Raw genomic sequence first — 16683 nt, forward strand, 5'->3', positions numbered from 1 at the left:
CCGATCTTTTGTATTTATTGTTAGAACTTACAACTCTCGCTTGCAACTTGTCACATACTTTTTATTTCTAACCGCGAGACAATCTTTTTTTAATTTAACTCAAAGAAATATTTTTAAGTATTTGTTTATTGAAGGAGTGTCGTCAATTAAAATATATTATATCATTATATCCTATTTGGAAAGGAGTGACAGTTGGCCGAACTAATATAATCCTTATTTTCTACGCTTCATTTAGTCACGAAATTTCTCTTATTCACAAAAATACATACACTATTCAGACAATGTACGCCAAACGAAGACATCAAAAGTATAGAAAATATAGCGTATCGTTAACTGCGAATATTTAAAGATATCAATGTATACTTTATATATTTAAACTTTCAACTTTATACACACTTAATTTTTCTTATCAAGAGTCTATACGTACCTACGGCTCGCATATCTGTTACTTTTGATGGCCCAGTGAATAGGCTATCTCGCTCAACAACTTAATTACAAACATTGATGCAAATATTGATGTGTTTTACAATAGTCTACCAACTTACCGTAACATTGTTTTGCAGGCTCTTAATGTGGTTTAAGTTTTATTTACTACTGTTATTGTACTGTATTGTAATTTTTCCATTGCAATGCTTATGTTCTAATGTAATTGATATTGTTACGAAGACGGGTCAACTGCAATGTTTTTAGATTTTTACACTACTTAGAGAACTTTTCAGCAGGCTGATATGATTTATGACCGTTTCAGGAGAGGGTCAATCACATATTAGAAAATCGAAATTTACGTAATGTTGCCGTAGTTTTCAGGAGGCTGAAACATTTTTTCAGTCGGTTTCAGAACACGTATAGACGAATGGTACACTTTTCAGCAGACCCGTTTTCAGGCGTTTTCAGGCCTGGTTATAGCCCGTCGATGAAGGAATATTCTAGAACGAATTTTCTAGGTGTGGGACAAGCACTGTTTGATACGCGAAAGCGAGAAAAGATAAGAACCTTCTCGAAGCTAGACCGAGAACTCTAGAACGCCGTACGACAAGCACGTAGCAGTGTGCGAAAGAGATAGAAATTACGCGCGTTCTAGAATTAGGCGATCGCTACTCAGTAGCGCTCCCGCCTAGAAAGTTCTCGTAAACATCGGAAACATCGTTCGAGATTCTTCCTAGGGATATATAAGCGAGCCAAAACGCGACCACTCAGTTCAGTTTTGAATGCGATTCCAAGCGATAAACAGCGAAGAGAAAAAGTGCGATACCAGTGATAAAGTACTGAGTGATTTAAGTGATTAGTGACAGTGTTTCATTGTGTGTGTTATTAGTGTTTTTCTGTGCGTAATTTCCAGATATTAGTGTAAACGAATTCCTCGTAGATTTTATTAAAATAAACCCTTGAATAAATCGACGGCAGTTTCTATCCGATCCCCTAGCTCGTAACATTTTGGTGTCAGAAGTGGGATAGAAAAATGCCAATTACTCCAAGGGAGAATCCAGAGGAGTTTGTAGCAGAGTCTCCAGCTACGCAGGGAGTGCAGACAAGGGCACAGGCAGCACGTGACGCCGCCCGGAGACAGAGTTTTGATGCGAACCGCGGAATGGGCGAAAGCAGCGCCGCCAACATCCTCCTTGCTCTGCGCCAAATGATGGAAGAACAGGCACGCCGTCAGGAGGAGCAGGCACGCCGTCAGGAGGAGCAGGCACGCCGTCAGGAGGAACAGGCCCGGCATCAGGAGGAATAAGTTCGACAAATGATGGAAGAACAGGCACGACGTCAAGAGGAACAGACACGCCAAATGGTGGAAGAACAGGCTCAGACACGTCGTATGATGGAGGAACAGGCTCGTCATATAGGAGAAAAATTAGGAGATCTTAAACAAGAAGTTGATAAAAAAATTGAAAATTTGGAATCTGACGTGGATAGCAAGCTAGCGAAACAGGACAAACGGATTCTCGGATTGGAACATGAAATGCAGTGCTTGAAGACCACGGGTGTCGTAACGTCTGTAGCACCATCTGGAAATCTAAAAGTGCCTCCCTTTGATGGTAAATCTTCTTGGGGCGCGTACAAGGTACAGTTTGAGACTGTAGTAGAGTCAAACGGGTGGAATGACGATCAAGCTCTCACCGCCCTTATTATGGGACTGCGAGATGAAGCCCTCACCATACTAGATAACAAGACAGGTAAAGTGACGTTGAAGCAACTGCTGGATGCCCTGGAATCACGTTATGGAGACTCACATTTAGAGCCAGTTTACAGGGCTCAATTACGAGAGAGAATGCAGCGACCAAGTGAGAGCTTGCAAGAATGGGGTCTGGAAATAGAGAAGCTGGTAAGGAAAGCTTACGCATCCTTACCAGATGTAGCAGACAAGATATTAGTGCAAACCTTCATAGATGGAATAAGAGATCGTGAAGTCAGGCTGAGAGTAAACCTTGGTCACCACAAGAACCTGAAGGACGCTCTAGCCCATGCGTTGGAGGTAGAGGCGATTCAGAAAGATCCTCGACCTTACCGCATTAGGGCTGTCACGGAAAGAGCTACTGGTCAACGTGGGCCAACCTGTTACATCTGTGGGGAAGTAGGGCACATGAGGTTTTCGTGCCCTAAGAAAGACTTCCGAGGTGATGTAAAGGCTAGACGTGGAAATACCTTAGTCATCGACGGAGAAGTCAATGGAACTAAGTGTGATGTGACACTACTGGAGCTTCACGAACAGTAATCAGACACCAACTTCTGAAGACATTTTCTAGAAGCCCTTCTAGAGGAATTGCACATCTTGTTACAGCTACGGGTCAAGGCATAGCCGATCGGGGAGAAGGTATCGCGACCTTCAAGATTGGTGAACGTTTTTACAGACACAAGGTAGTTCTTGCTGACATAGTAAATGACTGTATAATCGGGTTAGACTTTATGAAGTTTTACAAATGTAAAATAGATCTGGAAAAAGGGATCTTCAAGTGTGGAGAACAGGAAGTTTCCTTAAAAGGCAATTCTTCAAATTGTGGTTATGACGTCTGTAGAGTAATCGATGTGGACGGACAGGCCAGTAAGCAACAAGAGTGGAACGCAGTTCGAACATTTCCGGGTATAAAGAAAAACACTTTTTTAACGGATTATAGATATGTATTATTATATTTAAACTTATAATTATTTGTACATAATTTTAAATTTAAACCGACGTTTCGCGTGCTTTACAGCGTGCGTGGTCACGGTGACTGAAGACAAAGGTGTTAAATGTCAAAAAGTATTACAGCTGCAGAAAATGTTGTGTTATCTGTATTTATTTCCCCGGAGTTGGTATCGAAATAGAAATTACGCGCGTTCTAGAATTAGGCGATCGCTACTCAGTAGCGCTCCCGCCTAGAAAGTTCTCGTAAACATCGGAAACATCGTTCGAGATTCTTCCTAGGGATATATAAGCGAGCCAAAATGCGACCACTCAGTTCAGTTTTGAATGCGATTCCAAGCGATAAACAGCGAAGAGAAAAAGTGCGATACCAGTGATAAAGTACTGAGTGATTTAAGTGATTAGTGACAGTGTTTCATTGTGTGTGTTATTAGTGTTTTTCTGTGCGTAATTTCCAGATATTAGTGTAAACGAATTCCTCGTAGATTTTATTAAAATAAACCCTTGAATAAATCGACGGCAGTTTCTATCCGATCCCCTAGCTCGTAACAATATGTATGTTAAATTTGTGATGTCACATTTTCTTGCATTTTTAGGCATACACATTGTTTTAGTATGTATATATAAATAAATACATAGATCTAAAATGCCGTAAGAGAGTTAACAACAAACATGAAAGGTAATTTAGCTCTGCAGCAACCGCAAATCCCACGACGGTTCCCCACAGACTCTAGGTAAATGTATATAAAAAATTATGATCATTAAGTCTAGGTGACAAATGGTAACATTAAAGTTCGTTATAACTGATTTTGTAAATTCTTTTTTTAAACTTTACGTATTTTTGTATTCATAAAAACCAATGTTACACATCCACTAATTTTGCTGAAAGAGTTAACGATTGCTCATATCGAATCATAGGGCACTGAAAAACCTTTCCGAATGTGAGCGTATATAAATCTCTCAAGTTACAAAGTACTGAGCGTACAAATTCTTAAACGGCAACGTACTCGTGAGCCCTATGCCTTCGAGAGTGTCCATGGGCGGCGGTATCACTTAACATCAGATGAGCCTCCTGCCCGTTTGCCCCCTATTATTTAAAAAAACAGTTATTATCTTACTGTTTATTTATTTTGTTATTACATTTCTACTTAAGGGGAACTTGTATTAGTGACATAAATAAAACAAAACGTTCTAGTTCAATTAAGGATATTTTCTATTTAATTTCATTAGTCTAGACGTGGCTGCTTCCCGTTCCTAGTTTCAACTAAATTCTATATATTTCACCGCAATTAACTTAATTGTCTTAACAAAAGAGAGTAATTATGAATTCCGCAAATTCTCATTGATTATGTAATGACTAAGTAAAGTTAAAAATTCTCTACTTGAGGTTTCACATCTTCTTTACATATACTAGAACTATGAAACAAATGAGCATCAAAAACCCGCTTGAATTGTTTAATCAATTTTGTAAATTTTATAAAAAGTGATTGGAATAAATCAAATCTATCTCACTCATTTAAAAAACATATTAAACAAGCTTTTTTATTAATTAAATAATTAGGTAGTCAATTATTACTTGCTTTTAAATCATACTGACCAAAGTGGTAATTGGTGACGATTCCTTTCAATTAAAGTACAATTTCATTGCTTGCAAATGGATCATAAGAACGACGCATTATTCGTTTCCTTTAATATTATAATTATTATAAGAGATTTTAAAATCTTTAACACTTTTGTATTAAACTCGTAATGTTGGGTGCTAATAATAATAAAATAAAGTACAAAAAGATATTACAATTACAGTATTATTTCATACATTTTGAGACGTCATATAAGAAAAATTGAGCTCCTGTTTACTACTTTCAATTAACCAGGGCTTTGTGAGTCCACAATTAGTGAAGTTGTTCACAATTAGTGAAACATAGAAGCAATCTGCAGTGCTTCGTGGCTAGTTCGAGAATCTTTCTTCCTTTGTTCCAAGCTTTTTAATTATTCCTAAAGAATCGTCGCCAGTTAATTAATAAATACGATTGTTGGGGAGTTTGACTATAGCCGTCTACAAGTCTAGAATCAAATTAAAACTGCTTTAATTCGACATTAAGTTTTGGTGTTCTTGTTTGGTTTAACTGGAGTGAATCTATTGTAATATAATTTAATAAATACTGGTTCAATTTAAACCATTTTTTGTGTTAGTGAATTTTCAGGATGGTTCACAAATGATGTTAAAGATACGAGAGAAATAGCGGGTGGAACCGCAAAGCTAGTAGTAGTTATTAATTAGTTCGTAAGTGTTCCAGTGTATATGTTTGAGCTCAAAGTCCCTCTCTATGTGCAGATACATTTAAGAGTTTAATTATACTAAAAGAATGTTGTTTATCGGAGTGATTAAATTTATTTTCATCAATTTTTGATCATTACTTACAAATACATAATTATGTCAACTAAATATGAAAAGCTTATTGAAGACAGGCGGATCTGAAAGACGTTATCCTGTACACACGTCTTACATACATTAAAGAACAACCTGATAATGTAAATATCCACTTGAATACACAAAAATTTTAATAAAATCTGTACAGCCATTTAGGATTACGTTTAATTACGAACACAGTTTATACATAAATATATAACAAAGTTTAATTTGAAGTTAATGGTTTAATACGTACTGTAACCATGGATTGAAAAAGCGTTCCAATTTAACATTTTTAAGTATAGATACTAGCGTAAAAAAAATCAATCGATAAAAGAATGTTTTCGTTTTTCAAATCAATTCAACAATATCTATAAGCGAAGCTTATGTAAGCAAATATTGAACCACGTCATTTTTAATCCTCGCCAGTTTCCAATATCCTAAAAGCAGTATAAAAGAATAATTACGCAAAACAAACGAACAAAAAGTAATGGTGGAGAACAGCATGATTGTGGAATATTCAGGCGATATATGAGCTCGCTTTAGGCAATCGGTGGTATCGCTGGCTTTACAGTGCAGTAAATACATCGACATTAAGCCGTCGGCCAACATCGATCTTCCAAATGCCCCCTTTGTTTTACCAAAATTACGATTGAAGTGGAACGACAATAGCGGTTTTTTGCAATTTTGATTAAATGTTTCGTTCTGATATTAATGTTGGTACAGTATTTGTAGTCTACAATGGTTTCAATTTTATTAATTTTCATGTGGTAGATTAAAATATCAGATATCGATACATTTTAAGATTTTTCATGTCATTTCATACGGTCTAAACGATCTTTTATAACGTTATTTCTTATAAATATTAAAAAAATAGGTTTTATTACGTTCATTGATTGTTTTCAATTAATCTAAGATGCCCTGAATACATACCGGCCGTGGTGTTATGAAAAATATATAATAACTGTAATATAAATAACTTTACTCAAATCACAAGTCAGGTCTAATACAGGTCTATATTTTGTGCATGTATCTTATTTGCGTTAGTTGTAACTAATTAATCGAACCTTTCATTTTTTATCTATATACCTCTAAAAACACAGACTATCGTAGTATACATTTCACCAGACATAGACACGATGGCGTAAAAAAAGAAAAGATAGAATGGAGGTCTAGCTTTTATGAAATAACAAATCAGCCACGGTCTCTCCCTCCTCACAGACTTCTATGACATGGGAAAAATGTGAATAAATAAAAATGGACGGAAATCCAGCATCTTCATTAAAAAATAAATCTGGCATAGGATAAACGGTAAACAACAATTGTAAACCTAAATTTATAACTTAGCTTAGCTTAGTTAAATAAATTAATCACAATTAGTCAAATGTATTAAATAATTTTTGTTTGTGTGTTCCCTTTTTTAAATCTTTTTATTGTTAAATATATCATGTATTCCATATTTGGCTATATTCTCAGTGTATTTGTATGTCGTTATGTATAATTTATGTTAGCTGTAGGAGTACTAAATAAATAAATAAATATATAAATAACCATCAATTTCTAAAACGTTACGCAACGCACCAAGTGTTCCAGTACAGTGATTTAAACATACTATAGACAAATCCTAATAAATCTATGAATGATTTGCGTTAATTAAACACATACGTAAATGCTCATACTGGTTTTATTGTTGACAGTTTCTATCATTTTTCGGTCGTAAAACGCTACAACAATTATCTCAGCCCCTTACAACTTCTCACAATACATTTTATTACGCATTATAATTCAAAAATATAACCACATGCCATTTTTATTAGTAACTGAAAGTGTATACGAATAATGTCATTCCCTCGTAGTTAATTCTTCTTTTTATTATCGCCATAAACTATAACAATCAAACAAAAGTTGGGGAATTTTGTTGTGATATGCTTTGTTGAATTTAATCCGTGTTTTATACGATATTAAATCTACGGGGAATAGTCATATGTAGATTTTTTTATCTAGCTCTAACAATACAATAAAAACAGGTTGTGTCTATGCGTTAGCCAAATTAAGTATTTATTACAAAGATTTAAATAAATTTCATCACACTTGTAAGAAATTAAATGTCCTCTTATAATTATGACATTGTTTTAATATTTTACTTTTCAGTTCGAATGTGTATTGAGATTTTACTTTTAAAAATCGTAAATGTCTAAGAAAAAAGCAAATTAAAAATTTACTTTTCACTGTGGTTCATCTTATTCATAATATACTTCTATGAACAATATCGTTTAATCTAGGCCTGGACTGTATCTTAAACGCTAGTTCCTTCATTAACTTATTAATTAGTTGTTTGTCATTAGACTTTTATTGTTTATTGAACTATTTGCAATTGGTTAGACCGTAGTAACTGTGAACATCTGAACAATGATTTTCTAAGTCTTGTGGAAGAGAATACGAGATATGTATTTAATGTCGTTATATTAATAAACGTAAGTAAATAATAAGGTAATTATGGAAATTAATATTTATTTCTTTTTTGACGTTCATAAGTGTTTAAATTTAATAAAATATATTTTTCAAAATTTTTTTTTATTATTTTAATTTATTATTAAGATTTTCTATTTCAATTAAATTTTCTGCAATATTAAAGCCTAAATTTAGGTTTTTTAATGTATCTTATAAATTGATTTCGACGTGATACTTGCATTAAATGTACATACAGAGATGAACGTATACATGACTGCTCTAACAATCCAAAATTTGATGCCATTGCAAGAGAAATCCAAAACCCGCTTCACCCTAATAAACAGAAGTTAATTTTCATCCCGAAAGTAAATAGTAAAAACGCGTCGTATATGAGAAGATAACAGTAAAGTAATTGGCAGTGCTATTAATGGAAATAGGTCCTTATAAACTCTGAAACAGAAGTCAAAATTGGATACAATTTGTGTTTTGGAATGCTACATTATCTTCGAATAAATGAAAAAAGTAGGGTCCGGCGGACGAACTTTTTAATTCGTAATTACAGGACACGGGCCAAGCTTGAAGCACCATTAACTTTTTTCCAAAAGGTGTATGTATGGCTTCCACGGGTAATATTGCAAAGGAAGAAATTTTATTGTCCGCGACCAAATTGCTCTAGTAGTGATTACAATTCTTCTATTTGCGTACATATTATTTTAATTAAAGCGGTCTTTAAATTTTAATGAGTGTGTAATGTTGCTGGAAACTTTCCCGTCTGTGTGATTTTCATGTTGTTCATGGTCAATGATAAGGCTAATGCGCATTTTAACCTGAAACCAGTTTCACCGGAAATCGAAAAACGTTTTCGAACAGGCTAAACCACTCAGGTCTTTAGGGTATTACAGGAAACAACATTATTGTGAATACGGATTGTAATTTAAACTTTCGAAAAATATTATGAAACAACAATTTGAAAGCCTCTTGAAAAACATACACAATGTTAAACTTTCTCTTTTTTTTAAATTAATTACAGAATAGTTTAATAATAAAACAGTGTCTGGTCGTCGAATTTTTCCTGACTATATGTTTGTTATTATATAATTAAATTGAGCAAATGATCATTATAAATATAATGCTCCTCGCAATAATAAACCCGATTCATTAAACCAGAAACAAGTTTTTTTATTGTAATTTAAATTAAATTCAATATTCTGTATATTAAAATGGTAAGTATAATCAAAGCGTCTAGCAGTGTTTAACTCCGAACTCAAATGTTGGATTTCAAAGTGCGTCGTTAGCGGATCACTACTTGACAATTTTATTGCGAACTCAACTCGGTATTATCAGACTCAAGTGTACTTCACACCTCCCTTGCGCTAGTTATAACATTTTTGATGTGTGCGGTTTTTCGTTCGTCTTTTTGTGTCGTTTGTAGATTTGGTTTCGTTTATGAAGACCATAGATGCCACTTACAAGTCTGATTTCAAAGATGATGCGTATCATTAAGAAAGAAACATCAAACGAGAGGCTATGAAGGTATTGAGCCAGTTTCACTCTAGCCTCAAAAATGTAATGCATGTTTTCGATTTTTAAAAATGATGATGCCGTTACAGATTACTAAATATATGCACTAGTGCAAAAGTTTCAGAAAGGTATAAAAATTATGCGCACGCGCTCAGTTTTTAGTGACGACACCTGACAAGATAGTTAACATCCGGCGCGTCTAAATTAAAAACTGTCAACCTTTTGAATGCAATATTTTGCAAATAAAATATTTCGACATTTGCAGGATTTTTTATAATTATTTATTTGGCAGCATACATAATGTTAACCTTATATTAAATTGTGATTATGAATTGCGTTGTGATCTTTTAATTGTATTTTTAAAAGTTTACAAATGAAAATCCACCCGTATCGCCTCGACGTCCATCGTACCACAACTGAGTGTTTTTTGGAAGTCAGTTTTTGACGCGCACCACCACTATGCGGACCTAGCTGCCCCCTTAAGTATTTTGGAACCAAATTGACTTAGGGTCCTTCTAGGAAAGAGCGTACCAATTCTTAAAAGGCTGGAAACGCACTCGCGAGCCCTCGGGCATTGAGGGTGTCCATGGTCGGTGATATCACTTCATCAGGTGAGCCTAAAATAATACACATACAAAACACGTAAAATATATATTACAAATCAATAAAAAAACAGAGTTTATTCCTGTTTATTGTTTATAAGACCACAAAACAAAATAAGTTTATGAGAATAGATAAAAAGGAAACTAAACGTTAGCTAATTAATTCATCCGTTTGCTCAATTTTTGTCACTCCTGAATGTGCTGAAAATCGAAAATCAGAGTCAATGTAATCAAGGTCCCCATGCGACAAAATGAGCAAGTCTCAAAGTAAGCAAAGCTCAAATAATTTCCTAACCCCTTTTGCAAATTACAGCACTTCCTCTATATTGTGAAAAACGAACGTCAACTCCATTGTTTTTATGAACAATGAACTTGATTTTGAGGCGTATTCTACTTGAAGCTTGTTGAGTACAACCAAATTCGCAATTTTCAACTGCGCACTTATTTTTATTATTATTAGCCTAGTCATAAGATAGATATCCTGCGATGTAAAAAAGCAACCTATTGTGATTTAGTTTTATTTGTTGATACTTTAATATATAATAAATAATTACTATATAATAAATAATAAAATATTTACTAACAATTGACGTTTAACCTTATTTAGTTTACATATACTTTATTTCCACCGTTAGATGAAAACAAATACAATTAATCATATGAAATTTTGTTCGATTTAAATATTTCATATATCGTGTCGTATCACTTTTTAAAGCAAGTAAACTATGTCTTAATGACACAGTATCTTTCAGTATCAGAATGTATAAATTTGATTGATGACATTTTCAGAGAAGTCACATTAAAAATTTTAATGAAACTTTGAAATATTCTAAAACTCAACCCGAGCTTTTTAATTTAACTTTTAGTATATTTTATACAAATCCGTATGAAATATACGGTAATTTGAATAATATAACCATTTGAAATCTAAAAGGTTGGTTGAAGCGTGCTTGCATTTGCATACAGCTGATAGTGACCCTTACATCTTTTTAAGAGTCGGGGTTACAACTACAAATAATAGGTATTTAATTAAGATCTGTTTTTCTTAAGAATATATTAAGTGAAAAATGTAGTAGGCTCACAAATATGTAGTAATTAATAGCGGTAGAATATGAAAATCGGGATTAATTGTGATGGTTTAACAATTGAAGAGGTTACATACGCAATTAATAAAACCATTATTCTAGCGACCGATCGTCGTAATAGTTTTGTTGTAATGTTTTTTAGTGAGAATTAATATTTCTGATCAACGCGAGGGCTACTACCATTGAATGCTCAGATGTTGAAGATCATTGGTTTTGGACAGTATTTGTACAACATTTTTTTATATCTATAAGTTAATTAAAATTAAAATAACAACCAAAATCTAACTATTTTAAGGGCCTGTTTCACAATGTCCGGATAAGTACCAAATAAGCTATTTATTATTTATTGGCAGGATAAACACGATAGTTGCGTTTCACAACTGTCAGGTAGCGCGAAATTTCTTCGGAACTTTTATCTTCCGAATAATATGTGTTGCACAGCTATTTGGTACTTTATCCATACAATGTGAAACAGACCCTAAAACTAATAATTCGAAAGCCGCTAGAATAAAACTCTACAGGGACAAAGACTTTGTAATCATTTTTATTAACTTAATTTTTAAAACCACGATAGAGATATCTAAAATGTCATAAAAGCGAGTGAATTAATGACTCGAAACTTTAATACTGACCGGTGGGTATAAAAACCGCCCAGACTAGGAAAAAGTTAATAAAGCCTGACGGTCTCCCCGTCGCAATTATTAATTTATACGTGAGTTTTACGAACAATATTTATTCTACTGTGTTAATTAAGATGAAATGCTATGGAGGTAAATTAACAATTAAACAATGATGTCATAGTCAATTAAATACCTCTGTTTATATAATGATTTATTATATAATTAAATTCCTGTTAACAAATAAGTCGATTAAAAATAAATTTAACTATTACATTTGTATACAAATTAAGACAGATTTTAAAATCTGGGTAGAAATTATAAGTATTAAAAGAATTGAATCCGGTTCCACAAATTTGAATAGTTTTTTGACTTAAAGCTTATTGATTTTATAAATAATTTGAAGTTATTTATCGCCGCCCTCTACACTGATGTAAGAAGTGTAACACACTACTTGCTGGTTCATGCTGTCTGTTATCGATAGCTGTATGCAATATTCACCAACCATTTCGGGGGTGCAGAAGTCCGATGCCGAGCCGTCTTCTATAAGTAGGTTGTCCATGGGGTAGTCAGCCTGAAAAGTTATTATATACGTTGATTAAAACAATACTAAACTATGTTTGTAGGACGCCAGATCTATTAAAGCAGAATATTTGCATACAGAATGAGTAACAGTAGGTACGAAATTTACACCCAGTCTTTTTATATTTTCCGTTTATTTATTTAAAAATATTTGCACAGAAAACAATAAATATAAGCCACAGTAAATATATAGTCTGAATGCAGAGGACGGCCGTATATTGTTTCCAGGCAACCTGTGCTAGTAGGTAATAGAAGTAATAAAAACATAATATATTATAAAACCTCACAAACATTGTATTTAAAATGATTACCTTAACAATTGGACATTCTTTTATATTCAAATTTTGTACTAGTTCGTACCACGGCATGTCTTCCTCTTTCAAACTAGCACAGATATTACTCGCTGCTATCCACATAATATCATTACACGATGAACCAGAGACTTTTGCTATTTGTAACTCTAACTGAAATAATTTATCCAAAGTTATTATTAATGATTACTACTTGCTGCCTATATTAGTATAGCTCGGTACTCTATAGCTTATCTGTGCCTACTACCTATATCATCAGTTATAATTAGACTTGCATCGAATAGCAGTATACCGGGAGTATACCGAATATTCGGCGAGGCCCCAGACCGAATAGCCGAATATTAGGCAAAAGTATTCGGCTTCATTTTAGCGTCAAAAACTTGTACAGACGTGATTGTATCGCGCTCCTATGCTCCTATACCACAATAATTCAAATACATAATGCTCCATTTTTCAAATTTAGAAGATAATTATGTACCTGTGTACCATGACTACTTAAATGATCATTACAGAAATGAAAATATGAATATATACGTAATCAATCGATTTAAATTTTTCATTTTACCAATTATTTCTCTATGACAAAATATATTATTTAAATATTCGGTATTCGGCCGAATAATAAGCAGATATTCAGTATTTGACCGAACATAATAAAAACATCCGAAAAGGCCGAATACCGAATAATAACCTAATATTCGGTGGGAGTCTAGTTATTATACCAATATTATAGGTTAAATGGTCACAGATTGGCATTATGGGTAAAATTCAGCAGTAACACTTACAGTATGTTATAAATTGTATTGCATTTATGACACTCATTGTTCACGTGTTAAAGGTTAGGGTTTAGATAACATATCTAAATATGTAGTAGTAACTACTTTGCCCGAAATCAAACTCAAGATTACACAAATTGTGTTTGCCCTTGTTTGACACGTGTGACGCCCGCCCGTCACAGTGATAATAATTAATAAATTAAATATATAAAACAAACTCGTGTTGGTTACACCACTATATAACTTAAGATCGGCTGGATGTTAGTTAGCTCTTTTTTGGTGGATATTTCTACGCTACGAAGAGCAGAATAAGTTAGTAATAAAATATCGGATAAGTTATCTAAAAACAATAAATTAATTAAACAGCATGTGGTGCTATCTATTGACAAAACTACGCAATTTTACATCGAACTGGTAATTCAAGAAATTCAGATCTTCAGGTGATCCATTTTGAGGCTTTGATCTTGATCGAAGACAATTGTCATCACATCAAAAATGTTGTATATCAGAAAGTGCGTTAACATGCAGTATCGCAATATTGGCGCTAGAGAAAAGAGGATTAATGTGTAAAAATGCATTTCTTCTTTTGTAATGGCGCCTGTATTTACAAAAAAAGTTGTTTTATGTTACTATTTTCATGAAATCCAAAAAATTACTTAAATTAAGTTTAACTTAAGTTTTTTAAGGCAGTTTATGCCGCGCACCACCACAATATGTTCGAACTTATTCGATTTAGGTCCTCCAAGAAAAGAGCGTACCAATTCATAAAAGGCCGGTAACGCACTCGAGAGTCCTCTGGCATTGAGAGTGTCCATAAGCGGCGGTTTTATACTTTTTTTAAATTAATTCAATTCTGAGTTAATTTAACTACGATTTAACGTTTGGACCGCAAAATTATGGCTCGTCTGTCTAAATCCAAACCATTGACATGCGGGATTCGTTTCTGAATCTTATAATAAATTTTCCGGCAAATTATAAATATATACCTGATATCCGTCATCAATTTCGTCGGACAAACTTATTGTACCAGATAGGCTAACTGCACTTCCATTATTATGAACATATCCCAAGGACATAGATTTCAATTTTGCAAACTGATTGTCGAAGCCGTCGCACTCTTCGACCACATCACTGAAGCTTATCACACACTATAACAATAACACCTAATAAATGAGTTTTTTTTTTAAATATATATCTTGCAATCAGCTAGACTATGAGCAGATGTGTTGAGAGCCGTTAGGTTAGGTTAGGTTAATAAATAAGTTAATTTACTTTATTACGGCAATACAAATAGCGTTTAGAAACTGATTTATCCGATATATTTCATATGGCACGCCCTAGGTATTAAAACCTATTTTTGGTAAGAGCGGTTTTTAAATTTGGAATGAAGTGTAGTTACCGTCCGTAGCTTTGGAACAAGTGCAGTGACTAGAACAAGTGGTTATTTTTGTTATATTGTTGGCGCTCTAAATAATATGATTTTTGACAGATATTTTAGGCTAAAAATTTTTATCAATTTACAATACGACCAGTAGTTTTTATATGACAAATCTATTCAAGTATTATCAGATCACATTCTATAATCCAGTATAACACAAAATTAAAATACAAATTTATAATACATACCCCATCATCATCGTCAGCAAGAGCAAATTTAACATCGTTAAAAACAATAATAAATATAAAATATTTCAATAAATATTGATGTGACATTTTCAAAATGTATCCTCTCGAAACAAACAGTTTCCTTCACGCTATATGTTTTATATTGTGTTTAGATAAACATCTTTTTAATAGAACAAATAAAACGATAGGTTGCGTGTTTTTAATAATTAGTGTTATTTTAAGCATGCTATGTAATGCTTTGTATTGTCAAGGACAGTTATTCATTGTCAAGGCTAATCGTGCTGATGGAAACGAACCTTCGGGTAAGTATATTTAAAGCGGAAGACGAAACGAACGAGCTTTTTTTTTTATTAAGTCTACAACATCATACATATTACGAAATCTACTACTGATAATTATATAAAATCTTCTATCTAACATGTAAGACAACATATGTAAGAATAAGTTTAAGAATAGGGATTAAAAAAATATAATTAAAAACATATACAAGATAAGACAAATACACAAAATTACCAAGAATTTTGGTACTTAAAGCAGAGAAAAAAATCATCAGCAAAACAGCGAATTAGCTTCGAGAAAGGAGGAACAATGCTTTCTCTAAAACCGATCAGCCCACTACCAAATATATCCAGCTCCGGATATGCTGTGTACAATTCGTTTAACTCGCGAAGAATTCGAACGAGAGGTGCCTGAACTCCTAGGTTGGTTTTGGCAGAAGGAAAATATTGGTGATTTTAGACCTAGGGAATGAGTATGTGACTACAATTTTAATACCCTGTGAGAGGTCACTGCTCTGGATATGATTATTAAGCAATTTATGTAAGAAGGTAACACCAGTTCTCTGATCGTACAGTGAAAATACATTAAATTTTTTAAGTCGCTGACCGTGCGTTTTTATTTTATTCCAATCAACGAGTTGCGATGGCTTATAAACAAAGAAACATTTGTTTTGTTTCATGTCAGTCGTAGGTAAAAGGTTTTAATATTATTTAATTCGTATTTCTTACTTTTACTTTTTCTTACTTATTAATTGTTAAATACATTTTATTTTTTCACGTAGGTACCAACAAAATAGTTTAATTACACTTATAACTAAAACATCCTTTAGGTTTAGGTTATTGTCAACAACCAACATATCACTAATTTATTTAAAACATTGAAATGGCTTTTTATCTTTGTATATATACGTTCTTTATAAACTTATAAAATTAATAAACATTGTATGATACAAAAGTATGTCATCGAAATGGCGCGGTATTTTTCACGTGTAACAAACAAATGGGGTGAGCGAGGTGTATATCATTTCCAATATAGTAGTTTTATGTAAATATCGCCTACTTTTAAACTGTCGTAATTTTTAGATTCCGATTGGAGTTCCCCCTCGCAGTATTTGTTATCTCTAAGAGATAAATGAATTCAATGTTTTGATTTACTGCCTGTTATTGTGGCAGTAGTGATATTATAACAATCTTGATATACTGCTTGGAGAAAAAATTAGTAAACTATATTTTATTGCGGGCATTAGCCAATTTTACTATAGTGAAAATTTACTCACGTCTAGGGTACCTACATTGATTATGG

At 33.2% G+C, this 16683-nt stretch overlaps 1 protein-coding gene across 1 annotated transcript; it reads right to left on the minus strand.

Moving 5' to 3' along the window:
• Positions 1–12089: 12089 nt before the first annotated feature.
• LOC110996770 lies at positions 12090–15275 on the minus strand. Its single transcript, XM_022264597.2, has 4 exons — positions 15103–15275; positions 14463–14624; positions 12701–12853; positions 12090–12381 (listed from the first exon to the last, which is right to left on the minus strand). Exons 1-4 carry the CDS (start codon positions 15187–15189, stop codon positions 12214–12216), a joined length of 570 nt encoding a protein of 189 aa, XP_022120289.2. The 5' UTR covers positions 15190–15275; the 3' UTR covers positions 12090–12213.
• Positions 15276–16683: the final 1408 nt, after the last annotated feature.

The sequence above is a fragment of the Pieris rapae genome, chromosome 15, assembly GCF_905147795.1.
Source record: "Pieris rapae chromosome 15, ilPieRapa1.1, whole genome shotgun sequence".
Classification (NCBI taxonomy): Eukaryota; Metazoa; Arthropoda; class Insecta; order Lepidoptera; family Pieridae; genus Pieris; species Pieris rapae.

Coding starts and splice junctions, on each gene's coding strand:
- LOC110996770 (XM_022264597.2), bottom strand. CDS start 15,189: ATGTCACATCAATATTTATTGAAATATTTTATATTTATTATTGTTTTT. Junction 14,625..15,102: donor TTGCTGACGATGATGATGGG/GTATGTATTATA, acceptor TTATTGTTATAG/TGTGTGATAAGCTTCAGTGA. Junction 12,854..14,462: donor AAATTGATGACGGATATCAG/GTATATATTTAT, acceptor AAATTATTTCAG/TTAGAGTTACAAATAGCAAA.